Source organism: Echeneis naucrates, chromosome 21 (genome assembly GCF_900963305.1).
Source record: "Echeneis naucrates chromosome 21, fEcheNa1.1, whole genome shotgun sequence".
NCBI lineage: Eukaryota > Metazoa > Chordata > Actinopteri > Carangiformes > Echeneidae > Echeneis > Echeneis naucrates.
The window spans coordinates 16,083,962-16,108,066 of NC_042531.1; the positions used below are offsets into that span (position 1 = coordinate 16,083,962).

Here is a 24,105-nt window from a genome sequence, read left to right on the forward strand (position 1 = left end):
TCACTAGTCGGGCAGACTTCTCGCAGAGCGCCGTCCCTGGATCAGCCTCTCTGTCTCTGTCTGTGTGTCCGTCGGATGTTAAAGCGGCTGCAGAGGCTTCGTCCTTGGCGGAGACACCGGGGCGAAGACGGATGCGTTTGATAAAGACTGAATTTTTCCCAAACTCGTAGCAGCCTCCTCCGGTCGGTGCGCTCAGCGGGTTGATGAAACTTTTCCTGAATGACTGCCCCACCGCTGGCTGGCACATCTGGACTCGGGTTAGTCAGAGCTGTCAAGTCCAGCCAACTTTTAGCCGGACCTGACCTGACCTCCCTCTCCCGCTTTGTCCTCCCATAACTTTTAGGCGGAATATTGGGCTTTTAACTTTTTTCCAGAAAACTTCTTCATTTTTATTTAGACTTTTTACCTTATTTTATTTATTTATTTTTTCATTATTACAATGCACAAAATGGGACACCCAGTGCTCAGAATTACATGCGTCTTGGTGGTTATCTGTCTATCTGAAAGGTGAGTAGAAATAAATAAGTGTATTTACCCCCCCCCCCCCCAAAAAAAAAAAAAAAGTTTATTTTGCATTATTTTAACACGCTGATTTATTTTACTATCTAATGTTTAACATATTTTAAAAACTAAAAACCCTAAAAGTATTAGTTGTAGGAAAATGGTGTATAAATAATAACCAGCTTTAACAACGCAAAAGTTAGTTTTTATAGTTGTAAGTAAGAGTTGAAAAGCCTCTTTATTCTTGCTGATTTGTTTTAGGCAAATGAATTAAACTTTTGCTAAACTTTTATCATTAGTCATTAGCTACTCTCATTTCAAAACAATGCAGAAAGTTGCCCTTTGGAAACAAAACTGTTGAAACAGGTCTACACTCAAAGTGTAACAGGTAGCAAAAGAAGTTGAACTGCAATCAAAGGCAGACACTTCAAAATGAAATGTCATTAAGGAAGTAGGATACTAATATGCAAATGAAGATTTGAGCTTAGAGCCAGATTCAATGTCATTCTGATTTGGGTCCAAAGTTTTCAGAAGGAGCACAAGGTGCTTTGTGACTGTTTGAGTCTCTCTAGTGTCAACGTTATTGACAAAAACTGCACATGCCTCTCAACACCTGGATATTTGCATGTGCATGTCAAGGTGTGCTGGAGTATGCATTTACAGATGTGTGTGCTTGCCCCAAGCTGAGCACACTCCTCGCTGTCTCAGTCATACGAACACTGACACAGAAGTGAGACGCACTGACTACTGTCAGCTGTGTAACTGACTGATTACATGATTGAAAGGTAACAGAGGCTGAGTAAAGCGGCACATCTTACACCTAAAAACTAAATGAGTTTGCATGTTAACATATTTCCCGGTGGGGATTTTGATGTGCATGTAAGGTGCTACTTTCCCTGTGTGCATGTGAAAATGTCACGATGATTAAAGTAATTCACCATTGTGTAGCTTTCGTCCTCCTCACTGCAACGGACTTGCTCCACTGCATAACCCTCATCTTGTACAGTTCAATCAATTTAAAGCGCTAATGAGGAAAGCCAACGCTGAATTTGAGCAAATTAACACTAAATGCTAATGTTTCAGCAAGTATTGGAGTTGTAGAAGTTCTGAGACCTTAAATGAGAGATTCCCTGTAAAATCACCCACAGGACACAAGAGCTATTTTATTTTATTCACTCATCAATAAGGACTGGCTGTTTAGCCAAGCCGTTCTCTCTCTTTTTTCTTTTTTTGGCGATTACTTTGCAGGACCATAAACTGAAATCAATCTGAAAAACAAAAAAACAAATAGATTTGTGGGTGCATTTCCCCTTCCGTCAACATCTGGAGATAGTTTTACAAGCATTAACCGACATTATGTGTATTATTGAGGTTTTACAGCAATCAACTGTACTGAGGAATAGCAAGTCAAGGCGCCTGTCTGGCACCGTAGGGGTGTTGGTATGACACATAGGCGTTTATAAGTCATATGTTTGCCTTGTCAATAACCTGACCTGTGTGCTCCATTCAGGGTAGACTCCAATGAAATCTTGGGCCTCAAGCTCCCCAACATTGACCCAATCCTGAATGCCAACACAGTGTGTCTCACTCTGCCGGGGCTGACACGACGCCAGCTGGAGGTGTGCATGCGTAACCCAGATGTGACAGCTTCAGCAATCCAGGGAATCCAGATTGCCATCCACGAGTGCCAGCACCAGTTCCGAGGGCACCGCTGGAACTGCTCCAGCCTGGAGACTCGAAACAAAATACCCTATGACAGCATAGTCTTTAAAAGAGGTCAGATTTATTCTTACTATTGAAAATATACCAGATACGGATACACTTGCTGTAAATGTTAATTGGACACATTTGAGCTTCTGCCTGTCTTATAGGCACTTTTTCTTGAATGGGACAGAGAACTTGCCAGACTCTTATTGGCTACAAGAGATTTTTGTAGATGCGTGACGGTATAGTGTGTAGTGCTGTTGCCATACAACAAGAAGGTTGTGGGTTTGGTTCCCGGGCCTGGGGCCTTTCTGTGCAGAGTTTGTATGTTCTTCCCGTGCCTGCATGCGTTTAATCCAGCTCCAACCATACCATGTTTAGATTAACTGGTGACTCTAAACTGTTGTAGGTGTGAGTGTGCGTGTGAGTGGTTGCTGGTCTCTGTCTGTCTCTGTGCGTTGGTCCTGTGATGGACTGGTGACCCCGCCCTCACCCAGAGTGAGCTGGGATTGGCTCCAGCACCCCCCGCAACCTGGAAACAAATAAGCGGTAGAAGCTAAATAAGTGAATGAAAGTACATTAGGCGACAGAGGTGAGATGTGACCACAGGCAACCTGCTGAAAAAAGACCTACCGAAGTTTGGTCTTCAAACAGGCTGTGGTTTCATTCTCAAACACACTTTAATATATTGCCTTGAAAAGATAGGCTTAGAAAGATTAGCTGCCACAAAGATTCATGTCCTAAACAGGCGTTGGGATAATACACTGTAATTCTTCAAACAAGCCAATAAAAAGAGATCATTTTCCCCTTAGTTACAACTCTTGAATGTTATCTCAAACAATACAGTTCCCCAAATGGTTAAGTTATCTTTAGTGACTCGCAGACCGGTGTCTATTTTCCAACCATCGCACAGTGTATCCTCAATAACAAATACAAAAGGGCAGGTAACTTCAAAGGAAGTTAGTCACATCCAGATTACCAAGCCTCATGCAGATCAGTTTTCTCTGACGCTTTGTAGTGCTTGGAGCTTTGCAAGTCAGCCACAAAGGATGAAAGAAGATCTTTAGAGTCGGGAAACCTTTAGATAGACTCATCCACAGTTATTGACTGGAACAGGCATCAATTTCTCAGTAGTCTGAGCACCTGGATGGATGAATGACAGAAAATGTGGTCTGTAGTTTTGAGTCGTGAGATAAACTGCCATTTAATCACACCAATGTTCAGATCAGATTTTAATAATTGCTGAGAAATTAGACCTGAGAGTTGCAATATAGTGCACCGGAAATGCTTTGGTGCTTTATAACAGTATAAGAGCAAAGTGCTAATGTAGGTTCGGAGTTTTGAAAACTAAATTTCTGTAAAAATCTCTTGATGGAATCCCCCCCACCCCATCATAAAAAAGAACAACGACCAAAAGAGAACTGGTATAAACTGTGTCAGATTTTTCCTGTAGGGCTTTTCCCATAAATGTATCTTCTCCTTAATCTGTGAACGGTATAATCAGGAAACTTTAATTTTATAACCCTTCTTGAGGATTTATTTCCTGTCACTGCACCAGAACTTAAAAAAAAAAGAAACCTCTCAACTATCTTAACTACAGTATACGTTTACACATCTCATGCTGTGCTGTCATTCTTTGCTGACTTGTTGAAAGGCTGTTTATTATTATTAGTAGAGGCAGTTGCTAGTTGTCTGGCATCCCTGGTTTCCCTCAGGTGCAGAAACTCCAAACCACTGACATAAACAACCTTTTTAAAATTGGGTGATTCATATGTCACATGTTGATACGATCCGCTTAACAGAGTCTAAAAAAATTGACAGTAGTTATCATGTTGCAGCCACTATTGTGTGCAGCTACTGGCAACACAATTTCGTGTTGAAAGATTTACAGTCATTGATTGGGTGGAAGTGTGCAGATTAACTGATTTTAGTAAAATAAACACGGTCTCACACAATGCCTGTAAACTTGATACCGAACAGGAGTATTCATAAGCGACAGCAATGACTTTGTCTATGTTTTAAAAAGCTTGTGAAGCACCATATCTGCTATGACTTTTAATAACCCTAGTGAAAGTGAAATTGAGCAAGCTATCAGATGCAATGCAGTTAAGCTTGCTTTGCCTAAAATACTTCTTGGATGCTGCTCTTCTCTGGCTCAGCCTTGGATCTGTCACCGGATGTTTCTGTCATAACTTTTACAGGCCCATGTTCATTCCAGTTTAATTTGCATTAAAAACTAGGCTAAAGACGCTGTCAGGCGAGACATGGATAGACAGAAATAGGAGAATCTCTCTCCTCTCCTCTTTCTCTGTCTGCCGTCCTCCCTCACTGGGCTGCTCCTAATGCTTTTACTTCCCTTGCCAGTGCAAGTGCTTGTGAATTTGCTCTCAGCACTTTCCCAACTCTCCGTGGCAAAAGCATAAACCTGTTTAGTGGGTTTCTGTAACACAAAGTGACAGTTTCCTTTGAATCTTTAATTTATTTTGCCACTTCTTCTGCCATCAGTTCAGCCGGGCGTGCCACAGACGGTGAATTATTTGTTAGATTGATTTGTTCTGGGGGGCTGGGCCGGGGAGCCCCACTCACAGAGTGGGACCTGAGCTAAAACAGGCTTTTTATGTTTGAGGATGTGCCTAAGTGCCATTCCTCTCCCCTCCTTGTGGAAGTTAATGTTATAGAGGAGAGAAGTTGGAGTTAGTGAGTCAAATTATCCACAATGGGTCCAAAGGTCTGAGACCACAGTATATAGTCGATTTCAGCAATTGTGTATGTTTTTCATGCATTTTCTGTTATAAATAATCAACTCATTTTTATAATATTGGGTCAAAGGACTATTCGTAGCTTCTAGATATATAATCTGACATCGTAGTCTGCATTTTGCAGACAACGTGTGTTTCAGTTAAAAACAAATACCATGAGCATGGATACGTATGTTAGCATGCTAGCCTTAGCTAATTCTGCCTGGTCATACCACTATTAAAGGTAATAGTGAGTCAAAGTAGCTTTCATCTGCCTTCAGCCCAACATGAATGGATGAAGAATTAATAACTCTAAGGTATCGGCAGTAAACCTGCATAGCAGCTTTCCTTTCTGACATGCACCCTTTTTGCCGGGACAGCTCATGATCAGGCTTTCAAACTTGTGTGGAAAAAGAAGAACCTTGGTAGAAGAGGAAGAAAAGGAAATAAAATATGCAGTAATCCAAACACTCACTAGAAAGATGGAACATCAGACAAGCAGTTCGTCTTGATGGACGCATTTCATTTTGTAAGAAGGTGGTGTGATGAGTGACATACTGAGCTGTACTGACACCACACTGAGGAGTATTTAAGTGTTTGCATAGGAAAACAACAGACTGTCAGTTGGTTTGGGTAAATTTCTGTTTCAGTGTGTCAATAATGAAGTAGCATCAAACATTGCTAAAAAGTGGCAATTCCAGTTGTTAGCATTTTATTTGAATCCAACAAGCTGCCTGAATTATTTCCCCCCTCAAGCAATACGCTGTAAACTCCTAAGTGGCTTCTTTTCATGTTTTCTTTACAAGTTTCCATTAGTCTTCACTGTTTTCTACACAAGAAAGTAAGTGGGGCTTCTTTTATGGAAGCTGATGGTAGCTCGCAAACAGTAAGATGATATCCATTGACAAAGACCTAAGAGGGTTGAGCACAAATACTGCCGTTACTTCTTCCTTAAATATTTCACATTCTACAATTTGGACATGGGTTTTGTTGTCACAGATGTATACATCACCGTTGATGTGGTGAAAATGTTCACCACATCGACGTTCAGTCTGAGAGGAACATTGTCTCAGACTTTTTACCTCATTGCCAGTTGTGTATGTTTCTTCCCAAGAAAATACTTCTTCTTCTCAATTCTGCTTAGTTGTGGCAGAGTTTCTCTTTACAATTGCCGTGTGCGAGTTGGACTTTCTAAAGGGGAATGGGAAGTGTTTAGCTGTAAAGGCAACAGCCGTTACAGGTCATGTACAGAAATTACGTTCATAGTAGTTTAACCACCTCCTATACACACAGAGACCGAGGTGATTAGAAAGTAAAAGCAGCGGTACAACGATAATCCAGCCCTCTGATAAAAATACATTGTCTGTTCAACCATTCTCAATATAAAATACCAAATGACAGTAACAAATAAAACAGCAATTTGAACCGGAGAAGTAAGCAGCTGATCATGTCTGCCTGTCAATCCAGAGCCTATGGAATGAAAACAGAAATACTGAAATATGGAGGGAGGCTTACGCAGCCTGAAATGCATCCAATGTAGTTTAAGGCTCCGTCGCAAATTCAGGAACTTCTTCATTCCTTTCCTGCTCACTTCCAAAGAAGTAAGTAGACAACTGTGAGTTTTACAGCTGAATATCTTGTATATAAACTGTAGAGCTTACAGAAGAAGACAGCCTTGTTTAGTAACAGCGCATGATTCCTCTGTGATTACTCTGATGGGAGTGGTGAGGGTCTGGTCATGTTCAGCAGGTCCATAGAGATGACGCACGTAAGTGTTTGGAACACTTAATTGCTATTGTCCCAGATGTTTTCCTTGGTTTTATGGGATTTGGCATGTGTATATGTAAACATTTGAATAAATTCTTATGAGGATCCTTATCAAAATAGGAGCTCATTTATTACAGCTGTACTGTGAATGTATCATACAAAACGTGCAAGTGTAAACATCTGAGTGTTGTGACAGTTGCTAACAGAGAAGTCAAAGATTTCTGCCATGGTCATTTAGCTGAGTTGGGAAAAACACTTTAAATCTTTAAGTTTCATAATAGTTTTTTCTGATATCTGATGCTACTTGCACTAAAAATAGAAAAAGCACCAGAGATGGTAAAAAAAAAAAAAAAAGTACATGTAAGTGGCACTGCCGTTGCAGCCATTTGAATTTGAATTCAGTACGTCAACCTGCATTATGCATTTACCTGGCAATTTCTTAATTTACCTAAGAGGTTCATGAGGCATGCACACTGGTGTGTTCTGCCTGCAGGTTATCAAAATGTTTTATCATTTCACATAAAAGCCATTTTATAATCCTTCTAATGCCTTATGGCTTCTTGAAAGAAACACAGCACATTCCCAAACAATGACTTAGCCCTTATGTTAATCAGCCAGTCCTCATATCTTGCCTAGCTTTCAGAGTCTGTCACTTACAGATAGAATAGATAGTTAATTACGTCCTCCTCAACAAATGTGTTTTAGTTTTCTCAAATATAATTTTCTGATTGTGACTGTAACACTTTCACATTGTGCTGTATCTTCACACCCAACTTCGTTGTCTCTCCTCACTGACAGGTTTTAGAGAGAGTGCCTTTGCATATGCCATCGCAGCAGCAGGTGTCGTGCATGCAGTGGCTAACGCCTGCTCCATGGGTAAACTGAAGGCATGTGGCTGTGATGAGAAGCGACGAGGGGACGAGGAGGCCTTTCGCATCAAACTGCATCGCTTGCAGCTAGAGGCCATCCACCGGGGGAAGGGTATGGTACACGGAGTCATGGAGCACTTCCCCGCTGACCTCCCAGGACCACAGGACTCCTGGGAGTGGGGTGGCTGCAGCCCTGATGTGGAATTCGGAGAGAAGTTCTCACGGGACTTCTTGGATGCCCGAGAGACCTACAAAGACATCCATGCCCGTATGAGGCTGCATAATAACAGAGTTGGAAGACAGGTGAGTGTGAAGTGAGGATGAGACTGCATGTGTGTACCACTTTTATTTCTTGTGCTTGACTGTATTTAGATTTAAAGAAACTATATTAGGTATCTACAGTTTACACGTATGACCGGATCTAAATCCTATACTTCACAAATTTCCTTTGTGCAAAACACAACACAAATACCGAGGCAGTGTGGTATTTACTGTTGGGTTTACTTGTGAGATTATACTATTTTGATGTAAAGGGAAAAAAGACATTTATGGTTACAGAGGTACACGTAACAGGCAGAGGTGGTCTAAGGAAAATTGTTATCCCATTGCATTATGGGAAATGTAAGTGTTTTCAGTGCTCGGGCTTGGCCTACTTGTCAGCAGTGGGTTGCAGTGGCGACCCATAAATGGCTAAATCAGAATTTAAAGTCCGTCTGAGGTTTTTACTCACTAGCAGCCACTTTGAAAGCAATGGTTGACTTAGTTGGTTGCTTGGAAACATCTGTAAAGCTGTCCAGTTGAGACCAATAACAAGAAATCAATGAAGCATTACAAACTAGCATAACAAAAGAATACAGTTTGAGGGGCATAAGAGGTAAGGCAGGCCTTTATAGTTTGTAAATTAAAGTTACTTTGATGGGTTTTTGTCTAAGTACATGTAGAAATTAGTCAGTAGTAATAGGTTTATTATCAGTGTGACGTTAACCTACCTCCTATATACTTATAAGTCCATAAGTTAAACCCTTAATACCCACATCAAATAACATTTATGACTTGGACAATCTATTCCATGCCACCTGTTTTGTTTTAAATGTGTAATACATTTATGAGCTAAATGTTTTGGCCGTTTAGCTACACCCTGCTTCCACAAGCCAGTTGGCATAGGTAAATATTTCATAAAAACTCTCCGCATAACAACCAGTGTGTGTGTGGTACAGCCTCTTTTCATTTAGTCATGTATACAGTAATGCTGCACCTAGCAAACAAACGTTTAGAACTGGACTTATTTTGAACTTAAAATCAGCTCGTTTTCCGCTGCTTGGGGTTTGGCTGTTACAGCATATCTTACATATCTGAGTTGACTCTGTCCCCTATGATTCTATAAACCTATGAGAGGAGTAAAACATCTCTCTGTTATTAATTTAAATATGACATGATCTTTTATGTATTTTATTACACAGTAAAACAGGTGGACAGTGGGTGGATTAAGAGCTACTGAGCCAACAATAACGCTATAGTGCACAATCTGATTTAATTGGCTTGGTCAACAGTGGCCTGTCATTGTTACACTGTTGTTTGTCTGGCAGAGACTGAGGGTTTTTGCTTGAGCTCCACTTGCAGTAAGGTACTCGGCATAAATAAGAACAGTGAATTTGTTTTTTGTAAGTAATTTGAATCAGACCGTGACATTCATCATAACATTGTTTATTTATTGATTGATTGAATTAATTCAATAACTCTGAGAGAAAGAGTTTGATATCTTATCACAACTACAGTTGCATTTGATACAAACAAAACACTTTACTACTGTAGAAATTCCAGCTCAAACACTGTTGCTGAGGAGAGGATACAATGCTGTTTTTCCTGGAAAAGGACTTAGAGGGAAAATAAACATATTAATGAAGGGTTTAAGCCTGTTCACTTGTTGCTAGAACAATTTATTAATATGTACAAGGAGAGGACTGATATGGGTTCAGTAGATTATAATGGATTTTTAGGTAGGACTTTGAGAAAAAAAAAGGATTTCACACAGCTTTAGGGGACTGCATTAACACATATAGAAGTGTATTTCTGAAGGAACTTAGACAAGCATCCAAACTCTGTGGTTGCTTTGATATGATATGATGATCACTTATAATTTTTAAATTGTGGCCAGTTCAGCGGGTATCCAGAATAAAAATTTTGTGCCAATCTATCCTTTTCAATTACTGCTTCTGTTTTGTGTTTTTTTTTTTTTTTCTTCAGGGAAACTCCAACCCTCTGTTAATTTAAATTATCTTCAGTAAGTCATGATGTCACAGACAGGGGAATTCGTCCGTTTAGACTATCTTTGTTTTGTTATGGTTGTGGATGTGTGCTGGCCATGACATATCAAATCATGGACAATGTGTCAGAACAGTCAGGGCATCAAAAAGGGTAAATTTGCAGAGCTATTAAATCTTGATCTGAGAAGCAGACTTGAGAAATCTATGACATTAAAACCTTGTATACATAGATACATTGTGGGTATTTATGGTAGATATTCCAGGGTAAAATGTAAAAAAAAATGTAAAGATTACATACTTGGTGTAATTTAAACTATTTCCAAAAGCAATGTTCCTTTGTTCCAAAGACAGATATGAATGACAGTGATAAGCCTGATGATGTTCGGCTCTGAGGTGAAACAGACACAAGAAGCGACCGTAAATTGCTCATTGTTCCCAGTTTCCTCCAGAGTAATTTGGGCCTGTATCTTTCTATCAGTTTACTTCTGGTTTCCTTGATTATGCAGACAAAACACAAATGTGGAACGCGTCAGCAGAATCCAACAACAGCTGGCCTTCTTACAGTAGCTGTAATGGTAGAAATAGTTATAGACGTCGAAATGGTGGCATAAATCCCAACAGTGATGTGGACATGGGTGGAAACTTTGAGTAGGGGCCGATAGGACATGGACAGGAACAACTTTCTGAGCCAAGGAAAGGGAATCATTTGTAATTTGGGCCCTAATGTTTATGCTTGGATGTGGCCAAGGTGTGGAACTTTATAACATACAGGGTCACAATATGACCCTGTATGTTGTTCTTACTATGGCTACCTATTGAGGTCACATGCTCCCCAAATTAGACTCTTAGAGGGTGGCTGAGACTGAAACACTGTCTGATATGCAAACATCCTAGATTAGATCCTGATTTGTCCATTTGTGCAGTTCAGTGTGTCTTTTTGCAGCAGCAGATCCTGCTAAAATGGCATTGAAAGAGAGGAGGCATGAATTTGAAACAATAAAATAAATATTAGTAGTTTTCAAAAATCTACCACAGGAAGATGGAACCATAGCCTTAGTCTATGTTAGTTTCATTGATCATCAAGCTTCACTTTGCTGCTAACTCCAAATTCAACGGCTGCAACCTCAGATGTACAATGCCATGTGGTGATGGTCATATATCATTGCCCCTACTGACTTTAAGTAATAACCATTCACTGAGAGATGAGGACACAGATGTTGATTTGTCTATTAGCTCGTTGTTCACGTGGCATTTTTATTATACAGCACTCGTGTAGTGCATGATATATTATAAAACAGTGACAGGCACAGAAGTCAGTTAGCAAAAGACTAATTAAGACATATTTTTCTTACTCCATCATTGCTCATGTCTTGTGCATAGTTTAGCTGATGAGGGGTTAGGGCTAGTATTAAAGATGCATAATTAGTGTATAAATTAAAAACACGTTTATCAAACCAAACCAGTTTCCAGCATTTGGCAGGTGATATGCCAAAGAGTTAATTATTCAAATTGAGTATGTGTTATCACACCCTTTAAACTGTAGGAAGCACAGCAGTATCTGTGGCACGACTTATCCTCATTTTAATTTGCACTTTCATCTATTAAAGATTTAAGGGCAGGTTAAAAAATGGATCTCAGGCTCTTCACAATAAATTTAGCTGTGCCAGGCTACAAATTTTCTGCCAAGTGGGCTGAGGCATCCATCTAACAAGAAAAACTTTGGCTCATCATCAACATCAAAGAGCTTGTACCTCTTAACTTGGAATAGACTGTGGTTACGACCAGCAGGACTAAACGATACCCAGCAATCCTGACCCATTTTGACACAAGCCTGATGACCCCCAATGACCCTGGTAGAGCTCAAAGCTGAACTCTTCTGTTGTGTGGTGTCCTGTTACTCAGAGCTGTGATGGAAATGTAAACTTCTATACTGCTTCTATACTTTTTCAAATTACTCATTTAATTAGCTTGATCGTTCTTATGGGCTTTAGCTGATGAAATTAGCTAATGATGAAACTAGTTGATTGCATAGAGTACAAAAAAAAAAAAAAAAAAATCAAAAATCAAAGCTTCTCAGAGGGTTTAAGTGACTCGTTACATCTCACCAAGGTAGTCAGGGAGAGCAAGAGAAAGAGAGGCCCCTAACGGACAAAGAAAGGGAGGAAGGAACGAAACAAAATTTAATGAGTCATTGCAAAGCTGCTATACTGTAAAATACCATGCACCTTTACAACTTCAAATAGGACAGAAAGCCACAACAAAAACTCTCTAAGACCCTGCACGCACACACACACACACACACACACACACACACACACACACACACAGACATAACCCCTAGAATCAAACAGAAAACACTGACAGGTAGGCCTCAAAATAATGCCTACCCTTCCCGTGTGTCTTTCCTCCTACCAGCCCACCGCCTCCCCCTTTCCACGCTTGGCTCCTCCCCACCCACCACCTCCCCACCCCCAACCCCACCCCCTCCTCCAAAGAAGTACTCTTTAAGCAGAGGAATGCGGTGGTTTTGTAGCGGGTGTGCATGTCGCCTCATGCCCACCCCAGGGTTCTCACGACGTCCCGTCTTGTTTTTAGCCCTAATTAGTGGCTGCTGGCAGTTTGGAAACAGATGTTTAAAACCCTGCAAAAGATTTTAGACTTCAAACACCGGGGCGGAAAGTAGAAAGAGATTCGCCCTTCCTTCCCTCCCCTCTTCCCCCTCTCCTGCTGTGCCTCCACCAACTTTTCTCCAGCAGGGCTGATTGCTGAAATACGAGGACGCGCAAAAGAATAGAAAATTGTTGAGGAGGTTTATCTACACATCATGCCAGCATATCGATAACAATACATTTAAAAGAAAAAGGCTTTAGCAGCTGCTTCTTAACTTGTAGAAATTTAAATAAAATAAAATATAGTGATAATAATCATAATTTTAACATTTAGTTATATATATATATATATATATATATATATATATATATATATATATATATATATATATATATATATATATATATATATATATTGATGTGTGTATGTGTATTGAAAATGTATAGTGAAATATATATATAATGAAAAATATATTCATAAAATTCGTAAGTAAAGTCATTCAAATCCTGTACAGTTTTTCTGTGAACATGCACAATTCTGCTTTCCATTCACTGTGCAGTAGTTAATTGACTGTGCAGTAAGAGTAGTTTTAAAGGGTTGCATACTTGTTTGAAGTTTCTTCTTATGACATAGAGACACTTCACCAGGGTGGTAAATTTCTTGGCCAAGTTTTTTTTTTTCTTTCTTTCTTTCTTTCTTTTTTCTCTCTGAGCGTTTTTCTCAATCGTTTAGAGAGCATGCCTCAAAACAAATGCTTGGCACACTTCCTTATGTTCATGTTGCAGAGCTTAGAGCTATGCCGAGGTTCTGTTGAATCCTGTCTGTTTATCAGGCAGGTGGTGACAGTGCTGGCTATGCAAGAGTCTCCAGTCGTGTTACTGGCAAGCGTCCTCTAGTAATTACAATTTACCATCAGTGCCTGACTTCAGGGGAGAAAGAAGAGATGGTGTGACCATTTTACAGGAAGGAAACTATACATTTCAACTCGTTCTCACCCAATTGTAAACCATTTATACATTTGGCAACTTGCAGTACAACACTAGTAATCATTTGACTATTTTAGACATTTGTTCTGACTTGCTCCAAATCGCATACAGGGTTGTGTTAATAATTTCACTGCTATAGACATTTATTAACTCTTTGTCATTGAAAATGTAATGTATCTCAGAATCAAAGGGAAAATGTGAGAATGGCATAGTATGAAATCCTTCGTATATAATGGCATAGTGACAGGTAATGGATAGATCTCAGTATAAGGGGCTGAAGAGGACAGTCGGCATCTTTCCAGTATCCAGACCACTTCATGTGCAGCGATAGATCAGAAGGTGGAAAGCAAGTGAAATGACCACACTGTTAAAAACAATGCTCCTCCACTATCTACTATGACTAATGGTGATGGTTAAGTGCAGTTCTGTCTGGTTTAGCTTGCTGGTTCAAATCATAATCGTGGAAAATTGGCCAATCCTCTACAGGCCGACACCCTTTCATTTGATGGATTGGCTTTTGAATGGTCTATTGATATCTCTGGCGTTGGCGTAGAGCACAATCTTTGTGTGGCCCAAAATGCTGGCTGCTCTCATTCATTTGGTAATTGTTCCCCTGGTACCAAAGAAACACAACAACTGAATGTGTTAACCCATCTGAGGCTATAATTTAACCTATCAGATAATCTCCTCAGAGTAATCTGATATCTGCTTTTGTCATGGCGAAAGGTGAATTCACTTGTGTCTAACGTTAGCTTCTATATATTAATTTACAATGCATTGTACTGTAACCTACTTTGTCTATGTTAAGGGACAACATTACTTCAACAGAGAACAGAACATGCTGTAAAAGCTATTTAAACCGAAATAAATTTGAGCAGGAACCTCTTAAGCTTGATCCAAACCAGCAATAGTGAGACTTCGAGGTCCTTTTATGCCTAATTTAACCCTTGAGCGATGATAAACTGCTCTGCGGAGCCCATTCACGATAATTCAGAAGCCACACAAAAAGCAAAGTGTGTTTGATCGAAAATAGTATCATTAGTGTGGGGTTGGTCCTGTGCTCCTCAGAGGCCAGCTCATATCATCTGTGGTGTGCAGAGCATTCCTGTGTCCTGGCAGTGTGACGGCAGAGCATTCATCTGACCCACCGCGCACTGTACAGAAACCAACAAACCAACACATACATACATGTGCACACATTTACAGACATACACTCATGGCCTCTCTGTCCTTACATCTCTCCTTTCCTTTTACTCACATAAACACATGCACGCACACTCACACACACACACACACACACACACACAAATACACGCAAATACTGCACAGTAAAAGCTCAGCAGGTGGAAGTGCTTATGCTGGTAATAACATTTTATTAGAGTCTCTAAATGAGAGCTGTGGACATTGTGCACAATTAACACTGAGTAAATACTACACACTTGCACACACATTATCTAATGTAGTATAGTTCTTACTGTATACTGTAGATATGCATTTGCTCAGTAATTGCATGTTATTGTGTTGTGTACACATTGTACTTGTGTGTATTTGTGTATCTGTAATTGTTCTTTTGAAGCAAGGCGTTTGATTTGTTTAAAGTGATGTCTGGGCTTAATGCGCTGCTCTGGGATTTGTTTGTGTGCTTTGATATCGTCTTGGCTTTAAAAGTCCTTTAGTAGATTGTCTTTGAACTGGCAAATATACGGCAGCATGCAGACTACTCTGCAGTTTATCAGAGAGAAGGGTCGGCTGTGGGACAAATAGAAACTAGGTTAGGATTTACCCTAATCTGTTTGGTGGAGTTGACACAGGGATTGTCCAACAGTTAAATTCAATGCACCTAATAAACAAGGAAATAAACCACAAATTATATGGGTATGTAGTTGATTATGTGTGACTGAGGTTGCTCAACTATAGGGCCACTATATAGTCAACATGTTCACTGTTTACTTCTCATCTTGTGATTAGCCAAGAATGAGGATCATACACTTTCATGGCATTACTCACAATGGAATACATTTGTATGTTATACGCTATAAAGGGTGTTACAAGCACAGACAAGCAAATTGAAAGTCCTCATTGGCTGCTGCTTAGTGCTGTTATTTAAGCTGCAGGAGTTTCCCTCCTCCTCAAAAAAAACAAAAAAACTTAGCGAAACTGTAAGTCAGCACCAACCTCTTCATTGCCACTGATTCATTATTGACTCAGTCAAATCTGGATATTCAGTCTGGATGATAAAATCATCAGGTGTGTGGTAACACTTCACCTTTGGCACACTGTATTATTTTCCACTTGCGCACAGCTAGTCAGAAACTGCCTCATTATGTTTGAATGAATAAATAAGTCAGTGCACTAACTGACTATTGCCAAGGGGAATATATTAAACATGCAAATATTTTGTCTGACGCATACTGTGCTATGGATTTTTTCCAACACAAAGAAAGAAGGTGAAAATTAAACAGTATTATATTGCTAATATAACCATATATTGAACAACCAGTATCTGGCACATGAAACCATCGGGTGTTAAACACCACAAATACAATTTGTGGTTCATGAAACATGTCCGATGCCATCACAGCACTTCCTTTTCTCATGTTTCCTGTATTTTGATTCTGTGCTTGCTCCACCGTACCTCACTCAATCAGTGCACCCATTTTGAACATTAGGTTGTGCCGTCAGCGCTCTGATCTTGAGTTGACTTCATCACCCCTCTTTCCTGCACAGTAGTCTGCTCCGCTTTACTTCAATACGCCGCTCAGTTCCCCACTCTTCTGTATTGTGTAGCCTGCAGACCTAATCTGCCACCAACATGTCGCGTTTGATCTCTGTCTGGCGTGGCTTTATGGACGCCTCTGTCTCACTCTAGAAGCTAATTAAAACTTGCCAGATGTTTGTCTCTAACCGTGGTCCACCACTGGTTGGGCTGCATGTGCATCTCTGTGCTGCAGCTACATGCAGCGGGGGACAGAATACAAGTGGTGGAGAAGAGGATATGAGCAAATTTCCAGCTTCATGTCCAGCATCTCAAGCTTTTTGTTTCATCTCAGAACCATCAGCTCTGTTTCAGTTTAACACTGACCTGTTTTACTCGTCTCAAACCCCATCTCCAGCCCCCAACTGTGTCTCTACACATTGCGCGACACTTTAGCTCAATGCGTGTAACACAAAGTGCGTTTTTCAAGCTCGCTTTTTATAGCTTGTGACTCAGGCCTAGGATCTTTGTATATTTCGTCTAACCTTTCCCACAACAATCACAGCTTTTGTAAGTTTAATCTAGATGGCTGAAGACTGAGCCTATACAGTAAAATGTAGACACACAGGTGGTTTGCAATAGCACGTACACACACTCTCACAGAGACACACAAACAGCCTTTGTATATCAAGTGGTGGAAGGACAGCAGAGAGATAATCCAGAGATCATCTCCTCCTCCTGTCATTCCCTTTTCCTCTCTCCTCCCCTCCCCTCCCCTCTCCTCCACCCACCTGTCCTCCACATCCTTAGGGCTCATTCCCGAAAGCGATTGGGAGGGCGAACATAAATCACATGCGTCACCTGTCCTTTTTCCACAGAACTGAAGTAGGACATTGTAAACACAGACAAAGAGACAGACACACAACACTTTTTTTGAGTTTTCTTTCTCTCTCTCGTCAGTATTGTAGACACCATAGCCTCAGGTAGAAGCCAGAAAATCACAGCCTTTCATCTATGCAGACTGATTGGAGATTGAGATATGGAAAAATACTGCCAATGTGTTTGACAGAGGGATTTTAGAAGTGCATCATGCCAGATCAACAAAACTAAAGACCTTCTAAAATCTCAGTAAATTTCTATGTAAATAATCTCAGGTCAGGTTTTCATTCGATTCCATTCCTTTCCTTAACTCTTCATTAGAAGCAACTTTTGCCTGAATATTTTCACTTTTGTCAGTTCAAATGAAATCCAGTAGGCTATGCTGACTCTCATGTCAAAATAAGATAGATGATTCATATTTCTATTTGGTGTACTTGTACAAAATGCTCTTAACTGCTTATCCTCTGGCTCTTTTGTCAGATGGATCAGCACTTGACATTTCATACTGACAGACCACTTCTAATAATATAGCACTAGAAGACAGCTTCCCCCTTTCCTATTAAGGGTTTGGATTGTACCTGTTTGCCTTTCAGCTGCATGTCAAAAGAATATTCACCATGCTCAAACACACACACATTTGTCTAGATAATTCCACCATAAAAAAAAAGGATGAATCTATTATTCCTTTCATGTTGAATTGGCAGGTCCCTCTAAGTCTAAAGAGCTATTAAGGACCTTGTCCTTGTTAAAAGGTTGGACTTCAACTGAGTGGCAACAGGTTGTAAAACTAACTGGCTGTGTCTGACAAAATGGATCACACTTTTATGATATAGCAATATACTTGTATAGGACCCATAATTAGCAGGGGGAAAAATAACCTTTGGCTTTGTACATACACACTTCATATTAATAATGACACTAATATCCGTAATGATGGCATACTGACTAAGAGTTCAGAGGAAAATTCAATTCACACTTCTCAATGGCTGCTCCCCGATTTCTTGACTTAAACTTAAAAATTTTAAGCGTGTTAAATATGCACAATATGCAATATATACATGGCTACATACTGACTATGAGTTTTATTGCATAATTGGAAGAATAGACATATTTCAGGAAATATTGTCCAGGCAATGTTTAAACTAGGATAAGACCATTTCTGTTTCAGGGAGGGATTTGGCAAATGGTCAGTTGAATTTTGGTTCATGAAAACCATGAATGGAGGCCACATGTGTTGTACTAGTGGAAACGATTGGTTTTGTGGCGATTGCAGTTTTTTCGTATGAACAAGTTACCTTCTGATACACAAAAAAATAGGCTGTTGTGATTTATAAAATTCCCAAACAGCTTTTTTCCTTGCAACAATATAAAGATCATTAGACATCCCACTTTTTCACAGTTTTTGTTGTGTTGCTGTCCTTTGAAACTTTCAAACCGTTGTGAAAATACCATCAAACAGTAGCAATGTGGATGCAATTATGACTCCTTGGTCAGTTTGCCTCTTTAACGTTTAAGTGGGTTAGAACGTTTTATGATTACAGACTTTGCTTTGTGTTTAAGGCCAGTACGTTTGTGATTCTGGGGTTGCCTCTGCCTTTATGTAAAAACTGAGCCGAACACTGCAATCTGAACTCAGTGCAAGTGCTGTTTGAGCTATTATGGTGTTGTTTACTATAAACTCTTACAGCCTCTACTATCCCCTCACCACGGATCACAGTTTCTTTAAACTTTCTTTTCAACACTCTCAGTTACAGAGAAAGTATATTTATCTGAAATGCAAACTTTTCCAGTCACTTTCTGTTATCCTAACAAACGTAATGGACAAAACATGCAGTGATTAAAAGACTTAAAACATATATGTATTTTTTTCTTCTGTTGCATAACTTTTAGAAAACAGCATTTAAATGATTTAAAGCTACAGTATCAGTTCCAAACATTTCATATTTTAGTGCTCCACAGTGCTGACAAGGTTTGCTGAGAGATAGTAGCATAAACACATGTCAAATGATACATAAACAGTATATACTTACAAAGCCTGTATATGTATTTGAAGTAAGAAAAAAAAGACTTACATGAACAGATCTGCATTGCCTTGATGTTCTGCAAGTCTGAGAAAGAACATCCAAATTTATTCATTTAATCATTTAGATGTGTCATAATTTTCCTGCACCACAGGTTTAGTAACCTGATTTATTTATGTATTTTTTCATTCATTTTATTGAATTGTTTTGTTTTTGGTTTGGTTTGTTTGTTGCCTTTAGTTCTGTTGCAAACAGATCATTTGCTCCTCACTTGCTCATTCCAAACAGATGAGGCAAGTAGCTCCACTCATCACAATTTCCTTTCATTCACCTTTCTGCTCATTCATGATGGAGAAAGGTGTTTGTTTTTTTTTTCTTCCTTTATCTTTATACATGCAACCTGGCACCTAAGAAGGGTTGAGCCAAACATGGAAACAGAAAGAGTGGAATATGTGATTTTTGGCATTGGTCCCAATTGTCCTTGCCTTCAAAGAATTTTTACAACTGAATACATGGCAATTTGTTTTTGCTCTTTATACACCTTTGCAGCCATGTACAATGTTTTGTTTAGTTTTTTTTAAAGAAAATAGCTGGTATTAATCCCATTAAATTGCTTATTTAACTATGTCTGCTGTCTGGCTCTTACTTTGTGTGGATGAACTTGTTGACAGTTATTTCATCTGAGGAGAGCAAAACATGCGGACAAACATGCTTTGCCAAACCAAAGATATGAACAAATGTCAAAAAATATTGTGTCCATGAAAGGGGACAACTGTCCTGAAAAAATTAAATTATGTTGTGCATTAGTTGGGTGTAAATAACTTAATAAACAATAAACATAAACAATATAATTTCATGTTACATTATGGAAATTTAGGTCTACTGACACAGTATTATTATTTTTAGACTATTGTGCTTGTTATTTTCTTTGCTTTTGTTGTGACAGGTTTGATAAACATGTAAAGAGAGGTAGGTGTACATAAGCTTTTGCCTCTGCCTACATCTCCTCGGGTACATAACTGAGAAATCAGATTTTTTTTGTTTGTTTGTTTGTTTGTTTACTGTGCCAATATTTATTTATTTATTTTTGCATACTCGTACATACACGTACGTATTCATTCATTCCTAATGTGTTTAGCTGCACAAATGTTATGCACGTGTGTGTCTATGGGTGTGTATGTGTTGATAGGGGCAGCAGCAGCAGCAGCAGCATCTGTCAGTACTCTGGGTGGCCTTGTATTCCTGTTGGTAACTGGATCTTAAAGTTTAGAAGGGTTGATGAATGATGAACACATACACACAAACACACATGCATATGTACACACATGCTTACACATACCCTTGAGGAACATTACTGCGACGGACAGGGTTTATGCCATCTGGGATGTACCTGCGTATTCATGTGTTTATTTGTGTGTGGGTCACTGACAAAGAGCGGGTAGGTCCTGCAGTGTTGATGACGCTCTAACAGGACACTTTGTTTGTGTTTATTTATACATGCTGATGTACTCTAGACCTTAAAAACCATTCCTTTAATCCCTATATAAAAGTTACATTTCACAGAGTGGAGTTTTTTCACAAATCAGGGCTGTTGTGAGCCATTACAGGAACAAGCCCAACTTTTTCCGTTAAATGGCTTTCATTCATTAATTCATGATGACTTCTGCTCTATAATAAAGCAAAACAAAAGCAAATTTAATATCCATGTGGTCTCACTGGCCAAGCATTAACCCGCAAAACAGTGAAAATATGTAAATACCGTAATGCTCGAACACTTATTGTCCCACTACATGTGGGTCATGCTTGGACTAATTTTCTGCTGCCAAGAAATGAATAATGACAATGAGATATGTTTGAGTAACACCTGCATCCATCTGTGTTACTTGATCTGACTATGTTTGACAAACGGCTGGGAGTTGGACCACCTGGCTTTTAGAATGTGGGACCAATGTCTTCAGTGGAGCAGCTTCTTTAGAAGAAGAAATAAATGAAAAACACTGAAGTTAAGCCAGTGCAATTTGAAACAAGACAAACACCCCGAAGCTCCTTGGACTCATATGTTGCATTCAAAATGTCACCACTGATCAAGAAAGTTTTTAATCCTTCTCATTTTCTTCTCTCCCTTCCTCCTCTGACTCCTTCACTTCTGCTCATTTCCTCCCTCCATCCCACTCTCTCTTTTTGTCTGTCCTTGTCTCTGTTTTTGGCAGGTGGTGCTTGACCACATGAGAAGGAAATGCAAGTGCCACGGGACATCAGGGAGCTGCCAGCTAAAGACCTGCTGGCAAGTCACCCCAGAGTTCCGGGTGGTGGGCTCAATCCTCAAAGAGCGCTTCCACATTGCCACGCTTATCAAGGCTCACAACCGGAACACCGGACAGCTCGACCACTCCCACAACAACAACCACCATAACCACCATCACCACCATCACCATCATCAGAACAACCACCATCACCACCACCACACACATCGGCGACGGCCAAGCATCAATGAGCTTGTCTACTTCGAAAAGTCGCCAGATTTCTGCGAGCGGGACTTGGGGTCGGACTCAGCTGGCACGCAAGGCCGGATCTGCAACAAGACCAGCCCCGGCATGGACAACTGTGAGAGCCTGTGCTGTGGGAGAGGTCACAACATCCTGCAGCAGACACGGAGCGAACGCTGCAACTGCAAGTTTCACTGGTGCTGCTATGTGGTCTGCGAAGAGTGCAGAATAACAGAGTGGGTCAGTGTCTGTAAATGAAGAAACACACATCCAAAGACTTAATAAAGAAAACAAAGAAAAAGAAACATTTTTAAATCAAGACTAATAATTTGAGTGGGGAATATGAAAAAGGTATGTGCCCCCGTACTTTTTTGTGGTGGACTGCTGTTTTCCAGAAGAGTGAGGACAGAGTGTTAAGCAGTTGAGCCAGCAGAAAGACAGATGTGCTCGTTGGTAAAGAGTGTGCACATGCAGCGTGTGTCTAAAGCTGCCATAACCCCCAGAGCTCGGATGTTTACTGCCATCCTCGTGATACAAAGAATAACACAGTTATATCAGGTGAATCTGAAATCTGAGCTCTGAAAGCAACAGGCTACGGTTGTTTCATCAGCATTTGCGGACTGGCACGCAGCTGTGTGAGATTCAGGCGGGACAGAGGGGGGGTTAAGAGTAGCAGTAACAGTAGATTGCATGCAGAAAGAAAGTAATATTGCCTCGTAACATAGCAATACATACGGTGGAAAGGCTGACGTGCTTGTCGCATGAGAGCGAAAATGGGGGGAAGCCAACCAAAACACGGATCATACTCATACATCATCAATATGATAACTTACAGTGTCAACACACTTACACAGCATTTGCTATGCCTCGATCTACTACATAATGCATTTAGATCTTTTCATACATCAGGGTTCATGACGCACACGATCAGCACAGCACATTTATAGCAGCTCAGGATTTCATGCCTTGTTCATGGGCAGTTTCAGTTTTAGTGTCTGTTTGCAAATACCAGGGTATACCTATATAAAAACAGAGGTTTGAATCAACTGACACTCAGTCAATAACATTATTTTGTGCGTATAATTCTGTAATTCTGTTCCAGCTAAAACTAATGACATTTCTCGTTGAAAACATTCACAGTGTTGGTATAGAAGGCCAAAGGCAGGCTGAGTCAGCCGAAGTTAAGCCAATCAGGCATTTCAAAAAGCTGATTTGATTGTTGGTGCTGCTTCCTGGAATTCTTCATATCAGATCCACACAAATTAAATGAAAACATTTCCTTTCCTTTACTGGAGGATGTCAAAATGAAATTCATGCAAATCTGCTTTCAACAGCACAATGAACAAGCACTACCCATGCACACTATATATTCATTTTGTAATATTTGAAAATCATCGTGACACAAGCTTGTACATTTCAGACCTCCCTTAGGCAGCAGAGCCCATTGTCCTGTATTTTCATGATCCAAAATGCACCATGTGTGGTCTGTAACTCTGTAGTGTGTAATGTAAGAGGACTGTCAGCGTGCACAGTATTCCTTAATTTAACAAATACAGTTTTCATCTCTGTCATGATCTCAGCTGTATTGTAAATACATAAAACATTATAATGCTGCAAAAGATGTCATCAATGAACTTCAAGTGCCTCAGGACACTGAGTGCACATGAACAGGCTTCAGTTCCTCACACTGTAAACATCCTAAATTGTCATCAAAGTGTTTCTTGTTTTGTGATGCAATGTACTGTGTGTGCCACTGTAAGCTTCTTGTAATATATATACATTCACCTTCTTGTCAAGTCTTAGATGTGTGCAATGGAGCTATTTTGATGTCAACTTCAAAGTACAGAAAATACAAAGTTGATATGGATTTCATGCCTATGCACATTTTAAAGATCGTATTTGGTCTCAAGTAACTTGTATGATTGAGGCTCCTTATCAGACAGTGTAATTTATTTCAAGTGAATATGTTTTTATGGTAAGAGCAGAGGAGGAAAAAAAATCTGGGATTATATTTCCAGTCTAACAGATTATTTTGATTCTGATAAGTAGTTTGCACATACAGAACTGTGTCCAGGAAAACTCTGGGAAAATATCAGCAATATGCATTTTTCTTGTCATAAATGTAATTATGTATGTATTTTTATGTTTTAATATGGTTATTATCTAAGTTATTTTATTTTTGTGGATAACTTAATATTTGTAAGACAACAAGGAAGACCATAATATTGAAATGGGGCTTAAATGTGATGAATAATAATAATAATTAAAAAAAAAAAAAGAAAACTGTGGCTTTGTTAAGAGAGTCGTTTCTTTCTGTTTCTGTTAATTTTGGCGTGAGTCACCTCTCATCACCACAGTAATGATGATGAATTCCTGTCACTGCACATATACTTCAGTATATTTATGCTTGTAAAAATGTCATTCGTTTTATTCAGTTTACATCTCATGAGGAAACACCTATCAAACACCTGTTTTGTATAAAGATTATTTTGGAGCGGTATCAGCTTCCTCACAGTTCCACTAAAGCAGTTGAATATCACATCACAACCATCACCATTTTGATAAAGTTATATAAAAATGGAGGA

The 24,105-nt window shown here is 39.6% G+C and overlaps 1 protein-coding gene across 1 annotated transcript; it reads left to right on the forward strand.

The window, feature by feature from the left end:
• On the forward strand, positions 1–23,783 carry wnt10a (wingless-type MMTV integration site family, member 10a). Its single transcript, XM_029530598.1, has 4 exons — positions 1–507; positions 2,012–2,277; positions 7,509–7,882; positions 21,245–23,783. Exons 1-4 carry the CDS (start codon positions 440–442, stop codon positions 21,776–21,778), a joined length of 1,242 nt encoding a protein of 413 aa, XP_029386458.1. The 5' UTR covers positions 1–439; the 3' UTR covers positions 21,779–23,783.
• Positions 23,784–24,105: the final 322 nt, after the last annotated feature.